This window comes from Bos javanicus, chromosome 14, assembly GCF_032452875.1.
Source record: "Bos javanicus breed banteng chromosome 14, ARS-OSU_banteng_1.0, whole genome shotgun sequence".
NCBI lineage: Eukaryota > Metazoa > Chordata > Mammalia > Artiodactyla > Bovidae > Bos > Bos javanicus.
Genome location: NC_083881.1, coordinates 15668131 through 15687995, shown reverse-complemented (window position 1 = coordinate 15687995; position 19865 = coordinate 15668131). Strand labels below are relative to the sequence as shown.

Below are 19865 nucleotides of genomic sequence, written 5' to 3'. Positions count from 1 at the left end.
CTGTTACCGTGCATGATTCACCTTACCATCTGGATCTGGCTGTTTTTATTAGGGAGACTATCTACACTTTCAACTTCTCAGAAAAGGAACACAGGAACTGGTTTATCTCTGCTGAAGCCATTTACCAACCCTTTCTTTGGGGAAATGGAGAACAAGGAATCAGCCATAACCATGGAGTGACTTGTGTGCTACACAACAAACACACAGGCCTTCCTAAAAGTGTCTGGGGGCTGGCACCCCTGCTGGGGGCGGAGAGGTCTGCCTGTGGGTGGGATCCTGCAGCACAGCCCCCTCCGCAGGCCAAGGCTCACCTGCCCCCTCCCCCTGGAAGTCAATCGACTTCAGCAGATGACACCATTTGGGGATATTCTGGTCCAGATTTGGCAGACCTAAGTGACAGCACATGTGTGTTCACTGGAGGTTCACTGCCCCTGTCTTTGTTTTTTCCATCAACTTAATCAATGGCAAGTGAGGCAAACTATGGGCTGCGGAAGAATGACATCACCAAAGCAGTAAGCTGGGGTTGTGGACCCAGGTAAGAACGATTCACGGGAAAGCACTATGCTCAGGGGGACAACTCAGATCTGGGCATTTTGCCAGGGCTGAGGGATGGCAGCTGGTGCATTTTTATCAGCCTCAAGAAAAGCTCCAGCAGAACTTTTCAAGGCATTCAACTAATTGACTTCAAAAATAAGTCTGCGTTGATTCACTGAGGCTTTTCCCCTATTAACCTCACAGTCACTCCTTGGCACTCATCTCAGTCACTGGGTCTCAAAATCAGCTGGAGGACTTGTTTTAAAAGCCCAGATGACTTGGTGGGGTTCCCAGCCCCAGAGCTGTGGATTCAGTAGGTCTGGGTTGGGTCTGAGAATGCACATTTCTAACCAGTTCCCAGGTGATGCTGCTGGTCTGGGGACCAAATTTGGGGACAACTCTGTGGGGCCATCTTGAGGAGAAAAAGTAAGCGGAACCACCACTGCTCAGAACGCAGAGAGGGCCGGCCATCAGCAACTTGCAGACAACTACTGGTCCACAATCCTGACTCCATCATCATGATTCCTGACACACCGCAACTTCTCAGTGCCTCCAGATAAACAAGGAGGGTCTCCTCAGAACTGGCAGTTTAAGCCTTCTGGAACTTTCCACTGACTCACAATCACGGGCCGCAGCATAGAAATGAAGGTGCAGAACCGGCCGCGTTCTTCGATCAAAGCCTTCCGGACAGCCTGCTTCTCTGTTTCCTCCAACAGGAGATACTTATCATTGACGTCTTGGAGCGCACTGTCCAGCTGGGGCTGGATGTCACCTCGCCCTGCAAGTGAAACAAAGCCCGGAGCTTGGCTTGCTGAAACAGCAGCTCTTGGAAGCAGTGTCCTCCTCCCTCTGGTCCCTGCTGGACTGGAAACCACAATTCCCCAGGACTTCTAAAAAACCATTTATTTATACCCAGAAAGGATCTAAAAGAAGCTGTTTTTCTAGGATCAGCCATTTCCAATTTCTAGTGCCCAAAGGGGATGCTTATCCTGGTTTATTTATGACAAATAAAATGTTCTGGGGTAATGTCTCCTGACTTGCATTCTGAAGAGGCTAAGGTATGAAGAACAAGGTGAAGGCCTGTGGATGTTTCCAAAAATGGGCACAACCTGGTTTTGTTGGGTCATGCTCAATAAAAGAGCCTCTGTCTGGAAGAGAAGTATCTGTCCCGGAATACAAAGAGGCCTAGCATCAGCTCTCCTGGCTCCGGGGAGCCCCCTGGGACTCCTTGGCAGCTAGTTTAACTCCCTAGTGGAGAGTCCTGAAGTCTCTTCCTGCAGGACAAGCTCAGCAACAAAAAGACCCGCAGAGCTCTGCTGGTGGAGGACTTAAGGGGGCCTGGGTATTGAGGCTGGCCCATGCCTGGGAACCACCTGGCCCCATCCACAGACCCCAGATACGCAGAGGCACCCATTTCTAGACTTTTCAACAACTCAAGAACTTGGTGAGGCTACTGTCTTTATAAATAAAGTTTTATTTGCACACAGTCACGCCCATTCATTTACAGGCTGTCTATACCCGCTCTCATCACAACTGCTGAGTAAAGTTGTTGTGACACACACCATTTGGCCCCTGGACTGAGAATATTTACAGAAGAAGTCTGGATAAACATGGATAAACATGGATAAACCTGGGCAAATAGACACTGTATCAGAGGGCGTGGCTATTGTAAATCTGATCTGAGGACAAGAAGGTGACCATCAGGAGACCAGCTCATGAGCTTCCACACTGGGCTCCCATGCTCACCTACCACCAGAACCAGAAAAAGAATCTCTAAATTCCTTCCGGACAGAGGCTTGGACTCTCCCAGCCTAGCCTGCAGTGAAATGCTGTCTGTGTATACAACAAGTACTCAATCGGTGTTTAACAGGTGTATACAACAGATACTCAATAGATGTTTAATAGTTGTATACAACAGGTACTGAATAGGTGTATACAACGGGTACTCAAAAGGTATTTAATAGGTACATACAACAGGTACTCAGTAGGTGTTTTAAACAGAATGTTAGCATGGAGGCGGCACTACGGGTTATCCAAACCAATCTGCTCCCAGTTCAGAGGAGGGGAGAAGGGGAGGACTGTCCAGGGCCATGCAGGAGCGGGCAGTCAGAGCGCACACAGCCTGACCCTCTGATGCTGGATTCCTCCTCCTCCTCCTCCACCAGCTGCCTCAAGTCGAGGGACTGGATTCCACCCACCACTTAGAAAGGGACCTGACTAGTCACCATGTACCCTCCTCTTTAAGAATGCCGCAGAGAACACTTAGATGCAATGTGTTATCTGGTCTGAAAAAGTACAGGGTCAGGGAAAACTGCCTTGAATGTAGGAATATATTCTGTATTTTCTCACAAGCAGATGAGAAAGCTTCCTCTGGAGCCAAAAAGGCAGTCAGGCGTCAAGAACATCCAACTAGCAAAAGTCATTGGATTTTTGGCAGGGGTTAAGTTCTAAGTTAGCACAAAAAGGGAAAATCAGGGACAAAGGTCATCCCTGAAAATGCCTTAGATGGCATTCCAGTACAGTCAGTGGTCTGTACACGGAGTCCTCACTGGTCAGGTGAGCATATGTGCTGGGTGCAGCAAAACAGTGTTAAAGTCCATGCGGAGGGATTTTATCCAACAACTATGTGAAAATTTGCTCTGACAACTTTTTGGTGTTATCAGCCACCATCCCTCCCTGACCCCAATAATTCTACCTGTTCTTCCAGTTTCTCTGCCTGGGAGCCAGTTTCACACATTACCCGGCTGCAGAGTCATAGGTTTCATGAGTTTTGTGGACAAGAAACTTGTTAAAGCACCCTTCCATTCTCCAAGGGGACTTGCAGGGAGGCGAGTGTGCGGGCACTCCAGTCCCATGAAATTGAGAATTTTCCCTATTCTTTTTTTTTTGACTGGGTTGAACCGCAGGCAGGATCTTAGTCCCCCGACCAGGGATCGAACCCACACACCCTGCAGGGGAAGCACGGAATGCCAACCACTGTACTGCCAGGGAAGTCCCAGTGGTTAGGACGCTGTGCTTCCACTGCCAAGGGCCCGGGTTCCATCCCTGGCCAGGAAACTAAGATCTCAAAAGCAAGGCACAGCCAAATACTTTTTTAAAATAAGTAAACAAAATGCTGGCTTGGGCAGCTGAATCCACACCCACTGATTGTGTATATGATACAAGCCCTTTGGTAATGTAACTCCCTGTTTCTCTACCACCTGTCAAACAGCCTGACCAAGCCTGCACAGTGAGGCCATGTGGTTGTTTGTGGCTGGTCCCAAGGCCTTCTTGTAAGCCTCTCAATCTCTCCAAGGATGCTCCAACTAAGGGACCACGGAGGACCACGGACCAAGTCAGCATGTTCTTAACTCCAGAGGCAAAAAGTTTAATTATGGTAGCAATTTCTTTCAATACTAGCCTATAATTATAAGAAATTGGGGAAATGGGTATCTTTACTTCCTTTCACAAGTTGTAAGGTGCACATCTATCTATGATTAATGACACTGAATTCTAAAAATACACTGACATAGGAAAGCAAAGTGACTAGAACCAAGTGTTACCTAATCTGGTAAATATAAATTTAAATCATTCTATGATTAGTCAAGTTATTTTAAATATGTATTATGTTATAATTAAAGGACTTTCAAATTATAGTATTCTAAAATAAGTATAATCTGTAAAGATTGCTATAATTATAGTCATAGTGAATACATTTCCATGTGGGATATATCATAACCTAGAAACACAATGTTTATTTCTTAAATTCAGTAACCACAACATATATTTATAAAAAAAAAAAAACGTGGAAGAAATTATTCCATGTCTCAGTTGGATATACTGGTTCTTACAGTCATTTTTTTAGGTCCACAAATTTGGAGTTGTGTTAGCACTGATTTAATATACAAAAGCCCATTCATTTCCCTCCCATCAGCAATGTTGGGAGAGCCGCTGCCGATGACTGCAGCAGCTCCCGTGTGGACTTGACTCCGTCTCCTCTTTCGTCTCTGCTACTCCCACCCTTCCTGCGCCACCTTGATCTCTCACCTGGACGGCTCCATCAGCCCCTGATAGGTCACTCTGACCGCATTTGGACGAACTTGCCTGGAACAGCCCTGAATTACTTTCAAAATGCAAATCTTATCACTTTTCAGTAGCTCCCACTGCTTTCAAGAAAGTTCAGTGGGGACTCCCTTGGCGGTCCAGTGCTTAAGATTCCACACTCCTAATGCAGGGAGCACGGGTTCGACCCCTGGATGAGGAACTAAGATCTTGGATGCCACCGCACTGTGCGGCCAAAACAATAAAAAGTCCAGCGTCGTGAACACACCTCAGGCCCTCCCCCTCCTCTTCCCTTGCTCCAGCGTCCGGCTCCACCCCCTAAACATCCCCTCTCCCTCCGCCCCAGCTGTCGGGCATCTGTTCATTCTCAGGTCACAGTTCTTCACAGAAGCCCTCCCTGAACCTTCTCACCAGACTAAATTCTCGTATTTAATTCTCAGAGATTCCTTCTACACAGCCTTCACGACACTCCTCCCAGTTCTCATTTCATCTTTACGCCTCCAGTTCTTCCACGGACGGCAGTCTCCCCTGGTGATCAGGAAACCCCACGAGGACAGAAACCACAAATATTTTTGCTCAGCACTGTGTCTTCTACCTCAGCACACCTGCCTGGAAGGCAGGTACTCAAATATTTGCAAATGAATAAGGCCTTGATAGGAGCTTCCCAGGTAGCTCAGTGGCAGAGAATCCCCCTGCCAATGAAGGTGCCACAGGAGACTCTGGTTAGATCCCTGGCTTGGGAAGACACCCATGGAGGAGGAAATGGCAACCTACTCCAGTATTCTTGCGTGGAAAATCCCATGGACAGAGAAGCCTGGCCGGGTATGGTCCATGGGTTGCGGGGGGTGGGTCACAAAGAGTTGGATGTGACTGAGCGCCATGAGGCACTTATAATAGCACAATGTGAGTTTGCTTACTGGTTCAACCATCATGCCCTTAAATGGCCTAACACTGGAAAACGAACAAATTCCAGGGCCGCCCATCAGCCAAAAGAAGAGAGGGCTTAAACAGGCTTTCCAGACAAAATTCCTCAGTAAAGCACTGCTTGTGGCCTTTTCTGTAAAAAGTCATCTCAGTCTCGAGAATTTTTTCCCCTGCGAGTTTCCAGGTCTTGGCTGGATTCATGTTGGAGAATTCTGGTGAATACAGCCAGCAGCTCCTTTACTTCCCCCAACAGGGGAAATCATATGATTATTCTCTTTACAAAAAAATGCTCCTGGGGCAAAAGCACTATTAATAGGCAGCAGGTCATGGACCAAAGCAGAACCCTCAAAGGAGAAAAAAAAATTTGATCAGTAGGTAGGGAGAATTCACAAAGCTTTCTGGAATGAAACCAAGATTCCATATTTTCCCAACATTTACATTTTCCTTAATCTTTACATAAACGTTCAAGGCAGGAATTAACACCCCCATTTGACAGAGGGGTAAACTGAGATTAGGGTGGCTTGCAAGAGCCCCTGAGCTAGGAATGGATGCAGACAGTTGCCAATTCTCCATCTTTCCCATTCGGAAGCCTGGTTTCTTCTAGCTTCATGCTCATAGCACGCATAGGCCCTGCGATTAGAATCCCATAAAATGACTTCCATATGTCCCTGACACACTCATGCAAATACTGTGTTTCATCTGAAGATGCCTGATTTTTCATGTCTATACTTTAAAAATTAAGATATATCTTACAGTCAGTAGAAGTCATAGTTTACACGGCATTTAAAAAATTTTTTTAATCAGTGAGAAAATAATAATGCATCTTACCACTGATGGCATCTGCAGTCAATGCAATAAGGGATATAAATACTGAAATATGGGATATAATTTCAGAGACAGACATGCAAGGTGATCTGGAGATTAGAATTTGGAATGAAAAATGCCCCCTTTCCACCAAAAGGTAGCTGTCATTATTCCTACATACATCATCTTCTACTCTTAATATCCTGCAGCAGTTTTTGATTGATTTTTCCAAAGCAAAACCAACCAGGGATCAAAAGGAGGAGAGATTTCATCAGACAAGACTGGAAGCTTTTGGGCTTGAACACTTTCAAACAAAGTCTATTTCTGCTATTCTTTCCACAGGCTGTGCCTCAGTTTCTACTCACATGGTTGTGAAAGCAGATGGATTCATTCACATCACGCACTCAGCACCAGACCCAGCACGTAGTGAGCTTTAGGAAGTGTTAGGCGCCACTGGCAGGAACACAGCATCTTTAAAGCCCTCCTCCTAAACCCTGGGCGTCTCAGCAGGAGACAGCCTGCCTCTATAACCACTAAATGCAATAAAAACTCTGGAGCAGCGAGCTCCAATGAATACACTGACATGCCTGGCAGGGGCACGGAGACTGCACCCACCTTGCATCCTATGGAGCGCCTCACCTGGGGGTTCATTTCTTTCCTTTATAGTAAACCAGCAGCCCTAAGAAACACTGCTTTCCTGAATTCTGTGGGTCATTCTAACAAACTTGTCAAACCTGAGGGGGTTCATGGGAGACCCTAAATTTGAGGTTGGCTGGGCACACAGGTGGGTAGCTTGTGGACCCCACTTGTGGCTGGTGATTGAAGTGGAGAAAATCTTGTTCTTAGTGCATGGGGTCTAAGCCCACCCCAGGTAGTTAGTATCTGAACTGATGTGACTTGGTGGATACCCAGTTGGTGTCAGAGAACTGATGTTAGAACGTAGATGCCTTTGCCATCGTGGAAACGGCTTGAGGGCAGAGGCCACTTGTGCCTCCATAGCCGCCAAGGGGATCTAGCCCAGAGGAGGCCCTTGATACCTACTTCCTGAATGAGTGAAGACACGCTCAGCTCACCGGGCTCCTCTGTGGCAGTCATGGAGAATTTATGAATAAAAGAGAGGCACCAGAAGTGAAACAATTTAACCCTGTGAAAACTGTGACGAGCTTGCAACTCAAGAAAGGCAGGACTATACCCCCCTTTGCCCATCTAGCCCTGCACCACACCACCCACTCAGTGTTCTCGGGGTTAATCAACACCATGGCGTGCGGGGGATGGGTATTTCAAGCACGTCCTCCTTTTTAGCTTCTGGCAAAACTAACACCAAGAAAAGCACTGGGCTCCTGCTGTGTGCTCCCCCTGCCCCTTAAACGCATCTTGCCAGCTTCTAAATGCAGCCACAGGGAAGCCAGGTGACTCACACCTTGACAAAGTCTCCTCGTGCACAGGGACATTTCTCCACACCTTCTTCGACTCCTGCAATCAGCCGTTTGCAGCCAGAGTCACAAGCAAGACACCCGTGAGCTGTATCAGGCCAAGGCTTTCCCAGAGACCAGCTCTGCAAAGGAAAGGAGCGCATAGCTCTGGGCCTCGGGTGGATCTGTTTAGTCTGTTTATAACCCAGCATTCCCAGGTATGAAATAGGAATCCCCTGGCCTCCGAAGACTCCACACTTTTACCACATATGCAACAGTCCCCTGCAGGAGCTTCTTCAGTTAGATTCCCACATCTCTACTGACCACAGTCAGGGATAGGTCACTGAACCACATGGGGTCTAAAGAGGAAAGCCTGACCACTGCTGCTGTTGAGACGAAGAAGTCAGGCTGCCCCTTTCGTATGCTTTTCCTCATCAGCCTGTTAGCCCAGGATGGCACGGCTGGCTGCATCCACTGACCTCTCCCTTCTCCCTGCTCACTCTGCTGATGGCTTTACCTGGCATTTCCTGGGCCAGAACGTATGTCAGGCCGCAACTCTCCAATGATGACTCATTAAAAAAAAGTCCTCCCCTGTCCACTTGACACAGGTTGTCCCATTGAGTAAAACTGCACCCATTCAAATATTTCGCAGGCTCCTATCACACCTTTCCCAAGCGTGGAAAGCAGCAGTGACCCAACGGTCTTCCCTGCTGTGTCACGTGCACTTGCAGCTAAATGTCCAGAGAGAGCGCAAGGCTACACGTGGTCATACAAGCCCTGGAGCGTCTCAGTGACCACCTGTCTGCATTTACAGGCACCCCCTGCCCTCAGAGGGAACTTTTCCAGCTTTGGTTCCAATAGAGAACAATCACTGCTTTTTGCTCAAGGTACACGTTTCCCAATCGCACTGATGTGGCAATCTACCCCTTCCAGGGATGCTCACTGGAGGGAAGAGGAAGTGGAGAAAACAGCCTAGAACCATGGACCAGCTCTTTGTACCTCCTCATCTCAGCATTCAGGAAGGATTTTTCATTTTGGGGTGTCACTTTGCAGAGAGCTGACATGCATCAGAGGGAGGTGGTTAGAGAAAACATCCAGGGGAGATTTCTGGCGCTGCTGCCTCCTTCCAGGGCTGGTCTCGCAATCCGGATCACCAGCAATTCAGGGCAGGCCACCTCCAGCCCCATGCTCACTCCGGTGGCCCAGGAGGTCCTGGGGGGACAATTTCTGACCACACCTGGAGGCACACCCATGGCAGATGGGGTTAACCACTAGAAGGGTCTCTTTGTGTGGGCCACACCTCTTTCTGAGCGGTCTGCTCTTCTCTATCTCCCCTAACTCAACAAAGGGAACAGAGCCTCTGCACTATGTCCAGCGAGGAAGCCAGGTGACCCACTAACAGATAACCTGGACTTCAGATTTGTAGGTGGGAGGTCCCTCTGGGCAAGAGGGTTCTCAGGGCTACTCCTCTTTAAAAACTGAAGCACGGGGGTGGTTGGAGGGGGCTGAGACACCTCGGTTTTTACCACTGAGGCAGGGAGAACCATCCACTCAACGACTGTAGTTTCTGGGGCATCAGGGGTTTCTGCCAGTTTCATAAAGCATTGAAGAAACCAGCCAGGAAATGCAAACATTCACGCTGATGCGGCCATGGAAACCACTGAGCCAGTGAAAAGGATTCGGCGTCACTCCAGCTTTCTGCTTTCTCCGTGTGGAGGAAAAGAACGGTGATGGGGGGAAAAGTCAGTCTAGAACGGGGTCTGATCAGAAATGGGGCTGAGTAATAGAACCATCTGGAGGCAGGTAGCCGAGGATGGGCAGTGGAGGTCACTGTGGCTCTCAGTTCACCCCTAAAGCTGACTCAGAGTCACACATTCCACAACCCCCACCCTGCAGCATGGTCACCCTTCCTTTTGGTTCTGGTGCCCCCGTGTAAATGATGATGGCTCACACACTTCCCTGAACCTTGAGCAGCCCCTGCCCCATTCTCCACCAGCCAATCCCTTGTCATCTTGCTCATCACCTGCCCACACCAAGCGTAAACGGGTTTCTTGCGCCTTGCCCCACTGCCGCACCCTCTGCTGATACTCATCATGGCTCTGAGCACACCAGACTGAACTGCAGTTGACCCTTGAATAATATGGGTTTGAACACAGGTCCACCTGCACATGGATTTTTTTCAATAAATACAGAATTGGCATCCAAACTCATGGGTTTTGCATTCGCAGACTGAACCAACTGTGGCTCATATACTGTTTACAATCCTTGGTGGAGTCCGTGGGTGTGGAATCGTGGATTTGAAGGGCTGACTATAGGACTTGAGCATCTCACAGTATGCGGCAGACCCTGGAACGAATCCCCTTGAATCCCGAGGGACAACTATAACTGGCTTGCCTCCACCAGAGTCTCCGTTCCTGGAGGGAGCAATGTACCCCTGTCTCAGTAGACTTCATTGAGTTATAAATGTCTTCCCTGTGGGGCCCTCAGTTAATTGCTCAAGCAGGATTCAAGGTAAATACTTCTGAAGGAGTCAAGGTAAATACTTCTGACCCGACTGAAAGAAAGTTCCATATATATATATATATATATATATATATATTTCTTTTGTTAAACCAAGACATTTTAACTATCATGAAATGTTGTTAAAATATACATGTCCAAGTTCAAAAATGACTTAAAACTTGTAAAATAAAATTTAATAGGGCTTTAAGTCAAATAGCTTTCTTACATCTTTACACCCAAGTTCACTGTTATGATCCTATGTCACTGTGGCTTAGTTCTGGGAGCCGGCCCCTGCAAGAGAGAGAACTAGAGGGGGCTGCAGGGACTCTTCATAGGATGAGCAGAATCCAAGTCACAGAGTCAAAAGGCTGTGTGGTTCCTTCACTCATCCCTAATCCCACTACCCATCATTTAAAACAAATAGCATGCCCCATTTATTCCATAGACAACTCACATCAAGCTTCCAAGCAAAGGTTTTAATAAAACTCTGTGTCCTCAAAAGGCCACATATTATATGATTCCCTTTATAAGAAAGGCCCAGAATAGGCAAATCCATACAGACAGAAAGCACATGAACGGTTGTCAGGGGTTGAAGGGGAGGGAGAATGAGGCATGACTGTTTTAAATGGCAGGGGACGTCTTTCTGGGGTGATGAAAACATCCTGAAATTAGACAGTAGTGATGGCTGCACAGCACTGGGAATGCACTCAAGCCAACTAAACGTACGCTTTAGAGGGGTTTAAATGGTACATTTTATGTTATATGAATTTTATCACAATAAGCAGAAGAGGGACTGTCTTACCTTCCTCCCAAAGGTACACTAAGTTGTGTCATAACCACAGCATTGAAGACTGGAAAGGATTATCACTTTAAAAAAGTGGGGGACATTACCCCAATGTCACCATGACGGGAAGGAGGCAGAGTTGTGTCCCCCGAGACAGCAGGTCATCCTGGCCCCACCTGCTAGAGGGGACCCATGTGGTTTGGGTTCCTTGTAGATGACAGAATCCAATGCAAAAATCTCTTTAGAGCTGTTCAGTGCAAAGGCTCAGAGAACACTCAGGCACACTCAGGCAAGATAAACCACATGGACAGCCCACAGACAGACCTTTCTGAGACAGAGGGACAGCCACGAGACGCCGAAAGCGACCTGAAGTTTTAGCGCTGTTGCCCACAGACTGAGGGTCAACATTTAGTCAAGAAGAATCACTGTGATTATTGAATTTGAAGATCCGATACCCTCGAAATGAAACATTCCACAAACTCTGCTGAAATAAGAAATACTTTTGATTTTTTTTAAAAATAAATGATTGGTTTTGAAAAAACCAAATGGTCCTGGGAAGACTAAGTTAAAGATAGTTGGCAAGCTTAATAAAACCAAATCCGATTTGGGAATTATTTTGAGAAGTTATTAAGTATAGCTCTCCATGTTTTGTCTGTGATGTAAATACACACATATACACTTAGATATGTATGTATGCATGTATTTTTTTCCTGTGGAAATCAGGGTTTAAGTCACTCTGTATTTCTTTTTTCCATGAGTCTAATACTGAATTATGAGGATGTAAAGACTCTTAGAATGTTAAGCTAACCCGTTAAAGGGTCAAACTTGAAAAAAAAGAAAATGATTGGTTGAAACACACGCACACACAATTTTCTTAAAATTATGGAAAATTAAGTAGGCACCGTTGATTGTTCTGAACTGGGAGGGAAACTGGAGCAACTAGCGTAGGTCTGGACAACCACGGAAAGCCCACAGCAAGGACCACACCGTGACCAGCCACCAGAGATTCAGGATGACAGACTTACCGAGAGCGTCCACTGGCAGGGGGCACACGGTGAGAAAGTGCAGGATACACAATTGACACAAAAAGGAAAATAATAAAGTCAAACTGGGATTCGGGCAGCAGTCTTACCTGTGTTAAAACAGTCCATGGTTTGCCACGGAATTTTATATTAGGGCGATTAAACCCACAGCCACTGAGAGCTGCAACCCAGGTTCCCTCCCCTGCCTTGCTAAGAGTCTTTACTTCCCATCTAAACAGACATCTTCCTAGTTTGTAACTGTCAGTCCTAGAGAATGCAACAACGTTTTTTTTCCTTCTTCTTCTTCCTTAAAAAGAGAGATGAAGAATATATTCCTGTAAGAAGTCAATTAAGATGCTTTCACAAGAAAAGCTTTTAGGTGTAATTTATTGTAACTTGGAAAGTCACTAAGGAAACAAGAATCCAAAGTTCAAGCTGGGGTGAAAATGAAAAAAAAAATTTAAAGACCTTAAAACTTACATATAACAGTGAATAATATGCTGATATCGGACTCTGGGAGTCTGTTTATTAGGTTTATAAATCAGCTCTGCAGTCTCGGGTGAAAGATGACACGTTCAACTATTTCAATGGTCAGACTCAAGGGTTAACATATTAAAATGTTCCAGCAGTTTCCTCCCTCAATGTCTCTGATTAAAGTAGTTATAGATGGAAACGGAAGGCTTTACAATAATTATTTAAGTGAAATTAATAACAATATGAGAATTAATTAAATGAGAAATAAGGCTGCTGACTGCATGGTGAGGGGGCAGAAGTGGGCAAATAGTACAAAATTTTTCCTATTTCGGATCCACTCTTACTTCCCCCAGTTGGGTTACAGCCAACTCTAGGACTTCAAAAGTCACGAGCTGATGCCAAGCAGCAGGGCCTGATGAGGGTTCAGGAGACTCCACTCAGAGCCTGGGCTTCGTTAGGGCCAGTCCCACGCTTCTCCACCCTCCCGCTACCTCTGTCCTGTCGCCCTGACCTGTCAGCAAGACTGACCCTGCCCCACGCATGGACCCCTGGCCCTCGCCTGGTCCCTCCAGCCCCCAACTCCCCACCTAGGTTTATGCCCCCTAGGTATTCAAGAAGCCTGCCTTCCACAAAAATAGGTATATTCACCCATGGCTGGAGCACATGTCAAGTTGTTTTAAAATGATTTTCAGATAAAGTCTAATCAAACTCCAAAAAACATTAAACACTTTTTGACAGTGATATTTAAATACCTTTAGGCTATAAACTACCATTATCTATGGGATAGTAAAAAAGTGTCAAATACAGAATGTGGCAAAAGGTGATACAGCTGCAGAGTGAAATTTAAGGTAAAATTAGTCGCAAGCGAAAATCACATCCCATATGTGTCTATGTCAAAGGGAATGCCAAATCCACAGTTAAATGCATAAAGGCATTTAAATGTTGAAAAGAATAATCAGAAGAATTTTTAGATCAAAGATCACAGTTTTGAAAAAAGGAATGACAAGGAGCTGCTCAATAACCGCCTGAAAACACATTTAAAAGGAAGTGATTATTGGGCTGTATAAACCAAATTTAGTTCTATCAGGACCAAAAAAAAGTATTCAAACCATCCTAACACGTGGTGCAAATCTCAGAAGGATCTACGAACACGTTATAAGCCAAAGTCTAGGAAGCTACCACTTGAAGGGTATGAACGCGATAGAGAGGCATCTTGGCAAAAAGGGAAACTTCAGCTAACCAGACCCCCCAAAATAACTGGGAGCCTCAAATAACCAGATTTCCTCCAGCCCTTAACTTGCAGTGCTTCTAGTCCATTCTCAGGCCATATATCTTCTAGAAGAGCACTTCATAATAAGAATTCACTCAGAAGGATGACTCTGGTACCTCCTAGGAAGCTCCAGTCACCCCAAAAATACACCAATGTGAGTTTTTAAAAGGCACTTACATAATTTAGAAGAAAAAAAATTTTATAAAAGAAATAAATAAAAATAATTTTCTAGTTGTTCCCTGGATGAACTAGAAAATCATCAGGAACACTCTAAGCTACTGATCTGACTTGGCTTGTAGACGTCAGAACACCGTCATGGCTCTCCTGTTTGGAAAGAATACGGTGCCCAAGACCATCAGCTATATGACTGGGGTTGACAAGATGGATGCTTCAGAAGCCCCTGATCACAGCCTCCACTGTCTCAGCCTTCAGGTCCAAGTGCCTCACAACCAAAAGCTGATTATTCCCCAGTCCCAGGACCAGCAGCGTCTTCTCACGTAATACAGTCCGGCACCCCATGTTTCCTGACTTTTTTTCCATCCGGCACCTTGATGGGGAGTTTGTTTCCCTCTCCAGACAGCCCAAGCAGTGCTGGGCAAGTCTAATTGCCAGAAACTTCCTTTTATGTTGCATTGCAATCCACCTATCAGGCATTCCCTGCAGGTCCAAATTCCGCTAATTGGACAATGCCAGTGACTTTGAGTGACAAAGACTGTTTCAGTCTCCAGGCAGAATTCAGATAAAAGGATTATCACTGCAGCCAAGAACTTAAGGCCTCTGAAAAGAAAATTCTGGAAGAGAGAAAGTAAAACAGCTACTTTTTTCCTTACCTCAACCTTTCCACCAAACTCCCAAATCTTTTTCAAGTCCATAGACTTGGACCCTCTCTGAAAACCCATTCATCTCTTTTATCTCAAAGCTGGCATGGTATCAATTAGGTAGAGCTCAGCTCCAAATTTTTACCAACCTGTTCTTCCATGAAACCTCAGATACAATGGAGTAGGGTGGCAGTTTTATTTACATTTACCTCTAGACTCACTAAAATGTTACTGGCCACAAAGCCTATTCCACTTGTGGAATGCTAGCTCCCAGGTGCCTAAGTTAGAATGTAAACTGCAGAAGCACCAAAAACAGGAAAACACATCCAAAAGGAAAACGGGGGCCAATACCAATGGAAAAACTGATCGTGGGTGAAAATCCTGCTGCCTTTATATGTGGTCTCCTGGTTATTATAAGAACTGGGGGGCGGGGGGTGGGGGGAGAGATGACACTTAGCTTGAAAAGTCTGTCCTATCCTCACTCCTCTTCTATCGACGTGTCCCATCTCTCCAGATGTTTCTTTTAATTCCAACTGAGAACCACTTGCTTAGGAAAGGGGAACTTTGGTTTTGGAGATGTCTACCTAAAAAAGTTGTCTCAAACAAACGCTAAAGACTACCCACCCACAGAGCATCCTGATAGGGGCGGAGGTGGGGGGGAACCATTTGCAAATTCAAAATCGGGTATTGAGAAGAAGAGTCTAGAGGGAATGTTACATTCTCAAGTTCAAGAAAAGAGTCCCTATATCTTGTTAGGTCTTAATAAAATGCTTCCAAAGTGGATGTAGCTAGATTTTTTTCTCTTCAAACTCCCAGTTCAAGCCGGAAGAGCAAAGCTGGCTAGCGGATCTGGTAATTAACTGGTCTGTAAACGATGATCGGCTAGGGGGAGGGGTCTTACACCAGCAGTCTCACTTTCCTTACCTGGCTCCCACCCTTAAGAACACCCATGAAAAATCTCCCTATGCAGGCATGATTTCCAGCTCCCACTGCAGGCTTTTCTAACATTTTCACAAGATTTAATAAAGGGTTTTGGAGATTATAGGCTATAAAGGATGGAGGAGAAAATTATATAATTTCTGCAATAATTACTATAGAACATTTGCATAGGGCTTTTATGTACTATCCCAAGGCTTCCAAGAAATTTATAGGTCTCATCACAATGCACAATAGACATGGAAACTGTCAAATTTTGGAGATCAGGTTGGGGGAGGGAACAAGTCAAGTACCACTTTGTATCTCAAATTAATAGATATTCTGCACTTGGGGACTTTGGTTCTGATAGATTCTATTAGCTCCTATCTGTTCACAGGACCATTATATGTAAGGAAGTCTGATTGAAGACTTTCTATTTCAAAGAAAAATCAAGCACGTGTTCATTTTCCCAAAGCAACATATTAATGGCAGAATTTGTACAGTTACCTTTTTTGGCTTTCTTCTGCAGTTTCAGTGTATCTGAGGACTTCTTTTTTATCTCTTGGCGAGCTTTTTTATATTCTAAGAGAGAGAAAAAAATTGAACAATCTTACCACTTAGCTCAACAGAAAACATTTTAGCAACAGCCATTACTTTTATCGCTGAAAGCATAAACTCTGATGTGCAATAAATACCTTTATTGGAATATAAAATGGTAAAAAATCTTCTGATGCATTTTACAGCAAAGGGGTCATGAACATGAAAACGGACAAAATGTACCAGGGTCTTTTCCTCCAGCATTCATTCATACCAGCTCTGAGAAAAGATGGCACTTGGGAAGGCTTCAATAAAAATGTTAAAATTCACAATTTCTCAGTGTAAGTAACAGGAAATATTTCCAGTATTATCTACTTTCCCAAGGCCCAAATCTACAGGGCTTCACTCCAAGAAGAACCCACATGGTTAGATGCTGGCCAGATGCTACAATTCAAAAATGAGCATCTCAGACTACAGGAGAAACTAGACCACATGGCAGAGAAGTGCGAAAGGCCTGGCTGCCTTACATTCACATTAATACCGAGGCTGGACCCTGTGGACCCAGTGGCGGGGCAGCCCACACGGCCACAGCCCCACCAACACTTCTCTCTGCCCCCCTCAGCTCATGCCCACCCCAAACTTTCCCATTTCTGTTGCTGGCATTTCCGTCACCCAGGCACGAACATCTGAAATGACAGTTGGCTCTGATACTTCTCTCCTTTGCTACCCTCATAGTCGATTAATCACCAATTTGACCAGTTCCCACAAAGCCACCCCCATCCTTTCCCTCCCGCCCGCCCTGAGCCTATCAGAGCTCTTTTTATATGCTCCTGGCATCCATCAGAGCTCTCTTTTATATGCTCTTGGCATCACTGCCGGCCCACACGCTTTCCCTCCACCACATTCACTGCAGGTTGTACGATGCTGGGAGCAGGGTCTCCTGACCATTCCACACCGCCAGCACCCCTACCCTTTGGTTCCAGGAAGACTGATGGGGTGATGTCTGTCTGGACCACTCAGTCCCTAGAGCCGACACGTGAGGTTTTGAGACCCACCGGTTGAAGGTATATACAAAGAGAATGGCCAGTTTTGGGCAGGAGACCGAAGGCTAACTTACATCATTAAAAGTCTGGTTTTCAAAATGTGCTGAAATGCCTGAAGTGTGAGTCTCTAGCATTTAAGCGTAAGGTTACAATCACTTTGAATTCAGCTGATCGCAACTGACGCCATGGGACAATGACGGCATCCACTGAGTGACGCTGCATGCCCCAAACCCAGCACTGAGTCCTGTGGTGGGATCACTTCCCACCCTTCATCCTCCAACACTGAGACGCCCACAGGAGCAGCGGGGGAGAAGCACGTCCTCCAGGTGACACCAGGGACCCCAGCAGAGGCACAGGCAGCAGCCGGCGACCTGCCATCTGAGACTGACGTGCGTCAGCCACCTCGCCCCGTACCTTTAGCGTGGTCTTTATCCAGCTGGTTGGCCACTTTCTTCCATTCTTCCATCTGCTCTTGAAGTGGGTTTATCAGACAGTCGATTAAAGCACTTGCACAAAAAGACAAAGAGAAGGAGAAATTACACAGATATAATCTGTTGTCAAGGTTTACACTCGGTTGTCAAAACACACCCGAATCATAATTACCTGAAGCAGGACAAGGCAGCACCCTAAGCCCAAGTTTACCTCCAAACCCCCCAATTTCACAATGACCGTGTCCTCAGGATGCTTTTCAATGACTGTTAAGAAGCTGTACACATGACTGGTTGGTGTGACCTCTTCTCATCGCCTTTTTAAAAAATTCCAACACTTGTATTCACAATCAAGGTTGCAGACCAAAGGGGTCATGCCCCTCACTGCATAAGGGAACCGGCTGGAGAGCTTTATAAGAGAAGACACCTGGGCCTCACCTAATACTTGATAGAAACTTGGGGTGGGGCCCCAGAATTACTTTAAAAAAAAAAGATCCAAGTGATTCTGATGTGTATTCAGGATAATGAGTCGTGACTGCAGATTGTGGACAGCCTAGAGAGGATCAGAGGGATGAAGGCTCTCCAGGTACACCCCTTCTTATTTTGTGCAGGTTCCCAAACAGATCGCGGTTAGACAAGTGGAAAGACAACACCCCATGGAGAGAAATCATGAGTCAGAGGACACAGGGTTTTCTGTACAATGGAAGGAAAATCAACCAAGCCTACGTTATAGAGATGTTGTCAAAAAATTAGAAAATACCCATAAATTGTTTGAATGATGTTGGTGAGAACTATGACAAAGGCAGTTTTCAGACTGCTTTTTGATCCTGCTGCTGCTGCTGTTTCTGCTTCTGCTAAGTCGCTTCAGTTGTGTCTGACTCTGTGCAACCCCACAGACGGCAGCCTACCAGGCTCCGCCGTCCCTGGGATTCTCCAGGCAAGAACACTGGAGTGGGTTGCCATTTCCTTCTCCAATGCATGAAAGTGAAAATAAGTCGCTCAGTTGTGTCTGACTCTTAGCGATCCCATGGACTGCAGCCCACCAGGTTCCTCCATCCATGGGATTTTCCAGGCAAGAGTACTGGAGTGGGGTGCCATTGCCTTCTCCGTTTGATCCTGAGCCTGCTGAAAATCTCCAAATTCTAGGTATGACCTCCCTGCTTTCTTACCAGGGTCTCCTGGCAGCTCCCACCCTCATATGTCCTCCTCCAGCCTCATTCCCTCCAGGTCTCCACTCAGATTTTTCTTCTGAACAGAGATGCTCCCTGACCAGCCTGTATCCAGCAACCACCATCCACCCCACCCCAAGTGTTTCTCCTCCTATCTTTCATTACTGCCTGACAGTCTGGCAGGTTTCTATTGTGTCTGCAGTGTAAGCCCTGTGAGTGCAGAATGTGGTCCTAGTCAGGGCTATGCTCTGTACACCTGAGATCGTGCCCGGCACATAGTAGGTGCTCGATGCACGGCGGCTGATGGAACTGGCGTCTCTTCATCATTACAATGGGATGAGGGTCACAAGACTGGCCCGAGGGTAAACAAGATGATGGGTGTGGGAAGAGGTGCGGGGGGCGGGGGTGCCATCACAGGGCGGACTCCCCAGGGGCAAGGAAGGGAGGAGGAAGTTCAATTTCGTCACCAGCTCCAGTGAGTGCTTTCTGCTGTGTGGACACTGTGTATATCTGCACAAGAACCCTTCAGGGATTCCTACACCCATCTGCCAGGGGCCGAGACCCCAGCCCCATACTGCAGGACACTTATGGCCAGCCAGGGATTCAAACCCAGGCCCAGCTGACTTCAAGACAAGGCGTGTTTGCTGCTACATTTGGCAACCTGAGATGGCCCTGCAAGAGGGTCAGAGGGCTTCCACCTTGCCAGCCTCTTTCGCAACTCGCAATTCACAAAGCAGACTGAGGACAACTGATAATTATGCTGATCTGTTTGGAAGGACGTCCCACTCTCGCTGGAACACTGGTGACTCCAAATCCCCATGCCAGCCACTGTCATTTCTACCCACTGTGGACGCACGTGAAACAGACAAGAGGCTGGCAGCGTGGAAGGTTCTGCGAGCCGCCACTGCCCTCCTAGGTGGGTCTGGAGGATGCACTCAGGGCCCGGGTAACAGGAGAGCAGTGCACACCCCACTATCCAGCATGGCAGCTTCTCCTCCTAGGAGGTTCCTGTAGGGGTGGGGCCCAGAGGTCTCAGTGGGATGCCCGGCTCCCCACACTGATGAGACACATAGAGAAGATCCCCAGGTTGGGGGTATGGGCTCCGCAAGGCAGGGACCCAGGCCATCCGGTTCTCCACCATATTCCCAGGGCCCAGACCAGCGCCTGGCACACAGCAATGTTAGTTGC

General features: G+C 46.6%; 1 protein-coding gene across 11 annotated transcripts in view; it reads right to left on the bottom strand.

Annotated features, from left to right (window-relative positions):
- MTSS1 (MTSS I-BAR domain containing 1) overlaps nucleotides 1-19865 on the bottom strand; it is a 160849-nt gene that overhangs the window by 17391 nt on the left and 123593 nt on the right. For 6 of the 11 annotated variants that reach the window (XM_061438646.1, XM_061438643.1, XM_061438639.1 and 3 more), the window contains exons 5-7: nucleotides 17495-17586; nucleotides 16008-16082; nucleotides 1155-1312 (exon numbers count right to left, since the gene is read on the bottom strand). In XM_061438646.1, coding sequence (XP_061294630.1) covers nucleotides 1155-1312; nucleotides 16008-16082; nucleotides 17495-17586 — 325 coding nt within the window. Of the gene's footprint in view, nucleotides 1-1154; nucleotides 1313-12026; nucleotides 12039-16007; nucleotides 16083-17494; nucleotides 17587-19865 lie in introns of all 11 variants that reach the window. The other 5 variants (XM_061438641.1, XM_061438636.1, XM_061438645.1 and 2 more) reach the window with 1 other exon arrangement.